Here is a 2,440-nt window from a genome sequence, read left to right as displayed (position 1 = left end):
CTCTCTCTCTCCTGGTTCACTCCTCTCTCTCTCTGTCTCCTCATCCCACAGAGTTACACGCTAAGGAACGCTGTGCTGTCAGCCATGGGCCAGATGGTGACACGTGTACTAAGCGGGCCCGGCCTGGACGATGGAGGCAGGGAGACGCGAGACCGCTTCCTCGACACCTTGCAGCTCCACGTGCACGACGTCCATGCCTTCGTGCGGAGCCGCAGCCTGCAGGTCCTCACCCATGTCGTCCAGGAGAAGGTCAGCAGCTCTCCGTCTGCCCGCCTGTACATGCGGGCATCTGTCCGTCTGCCCGCCTGTACGTGCAGGCGTGTGTTCCTCTCATTCCATGTCTCTCTGTCTGTACGTGCGAATGTCTGCCTCTCTGTCTGTCTGTACATGCGGATGTCACTCATTCCATGTCTCTCTCTTTCTGTCTGTCTCTCTCTGTCTGTCTGTACATGCAGATATCTCTCTCTGTCTCTGTGTGTCTGTCTGTCTGTCTCTCTCGCTGTCTGTGTGTCTGTCTCCCCCCTGCACCCCCCAGCAATCTCTCTCTCTAGCGTCCTTCTGTCTCTACCACGCTCTCTCTCTCTCTCTCTCTCTCTCTCTCTCTCTCTCACTGATCCACCCCACACTAGCATCCTGTCGCGTGTTCTCTCTCCATCTCAGTCTGTGTGTGTGTGTGTGTCTCACCCTCTCGCACTCTCCCTCCCTCAGGCACTCCCTGTAAAGAGATTCCAAACTCTCGTCAGCCTGGCAACCGGGCGACTGCGTGACAAGTCGGTCAACGTTTGTAAGCACGCCATCCAGCTGCTGGCCGTGATCCTGGCAAACAACCCTTTCATGTGGAAGGTACAGTGTTCCTCCCCCAGGGGGTGTCTCACACTCTATACCGGCTCCCCCGTCCATCAGGCACTCCGAGGGACAGTGACAGCACAGGTTTAGATACAGAGTAATGCTCCCTCTACACCGTTTCCCCCCCCCCATCAAACACTCCCCAGGGACAGGGGGTTAGATACAGAGTAAAGCTCCCTCTACACCGCTTCCCCCATCAAACACTCCCAGGGACAGCACGGGGTTAGATACATCAATCCCTTCTTTCTGTTCTGATTGCAGCTCAGCATCACGGACCTTCAGGCTGCCCACGAGAAGGAAGTGGTGAAACTGACAGAGATGCGTGGGGAGAAGCAGGTCACAGGTGAGATCAACGTGCGCGCAATCGCTGACCCCACACTCAGCCATGTGTCCAGCCCCCTCCCCTGGCCTGAACCTCCTGAAACCGTGCCCTGCCGAAGCTCAGAACCAGGGGTGTCATTACAAAAATCCCAATTAAAGCTCTTGCTCTCGCTCTGGCTGTCTCTGCAAACCAGCTCATCTTGGGCTGCCCCCCAACCCCCTCAAACTTCTTCCTGGCGGGTGGTAGCCATAAACTCTCCGATGTTGCTGTGTTTGGGACTCGGTTCACCGCTGGGTCCAGCAGCCGCTGTGTTTGGGACCGTCGGAACACGGCTCAGTCACGGCCTTTTTACTAAAACCGTGTCAGTTTTATTCTGTCTGGAACATCAGTTGGAGTTGTTTTTCTGTGGCAAATATTGACCCTTGAAATTCAAAATTGAATTGATTAATCGGAGAAATGTACAGAAGTATAGCACAGCCTTGTGGAGATCGACCGCTTAGAAGCAGGCCCTTCGGCCCAACTTGTATGTGCCGCCCCATTTTATCACCATGGATCCAGTCCCATTTGCTTGCGTCGGGTCAACAGCCCTCCAGACCTACTCCGTCTGTGTGTACCTGTTTAAGTTCCAATTGTTTCTGAAGTGACAGAAGTGTAACCAGCCTCCATCACCACCTGTGACAGCCCCTCTCGGTCAGGGCCAAAGTTTGACCCTCTGTACCCTGTTGTATCTCTCACCTCGAACCTCTGCAAAACCTGTCGGCTCTCTACCTTATCGGTATCCCTCGTGATTTTATCAACCTCAATATAAGGTCACCCCATCCTATGCTCCAGGGGGGAAAAATGTCCCAGCCAATCCACCATCTCCTTATAAAGCAAACCTTCTCATCCAGGTATAGCATCCTGGTAAATCGTTGCTGCCCTGTTTCTCGTTTAAGAACATCCTGTCTCTGTGTAGGGCCACCAGAACTACACACAGGACTCCAAATGACATACCTCCAACAAGACATCCCAGCTCCTGTGCTCAAAGCTAGTAACGTTCCATGTTAATCCTGAACTGACAGTGGTGCTTTTTGTACAGAACTGCCCATAAATCTTTAACTTTTGTGATGGTCTGGGAAGAATCAGCGCTCAAATGTCCACGCATGTTCTCAACCCTGTGTGTCTCTCTCTGTGTCTCTCTCTCTCTTCTCTCTTCCCTCTCCCACTCCCTCTCTCTCTCTTCCCATCTCCACCCTCTCTGTCTCTGTGCCTCCCTTCCTCCCTCTCTCGCTC

At 53.5% G+C, this 2,440-nt stretch overlaps 1 protein-coding gene across 1 annotated transcript in view; it reads left to right on the top strand.

Annotated features, from left to right (window-relative positions):
* The window catches only part of ncapd2 (non-SMC condensin I complex, subunit D2), a gene marked incomplete at both ends in the record, with an annotated part of 15,209 nt that overhangs the window by 1,330 nt on the left and 11,439 nt on the right, over window positions 1-2,440 (top strand). Inside the window, 3 exons of the mRNA XM_048593674.1 lie at window positions 52-249; window positions 709-843; window positions 1,108-1,189. Coding sequence (XP_048449631.1) covers window positions 52-249; window positions 709-843; window positions 1,108-1,189 — 415 coding nt within the window. The remainder of the gene's footprint in view (window positions 1-51; window positions 250-708; window positions 844-1,107; window positions 1,190-2,440) is intronic.

The sequence above is a fragment of the Rhincodon typus genome, unplaced genomic scaffold (assembly GCF_021869965.1).
Source record: "Rhincodon typus isolate 14 unplaced genomic scaffold, sRhiTyp1.1 hic_rhity00003480, whole genome shotgun sequence".
NCBI classification, from domain to species: Eukaryota; Metazoa; Chordata; class Chondrichthyes; order Orectolobiformes; family Rhincodontidae; genus Rhincodon; species Rhincodon typus.
This window is presented reverse-complemented; position numbering and strand designations above follow the sequence as displayed.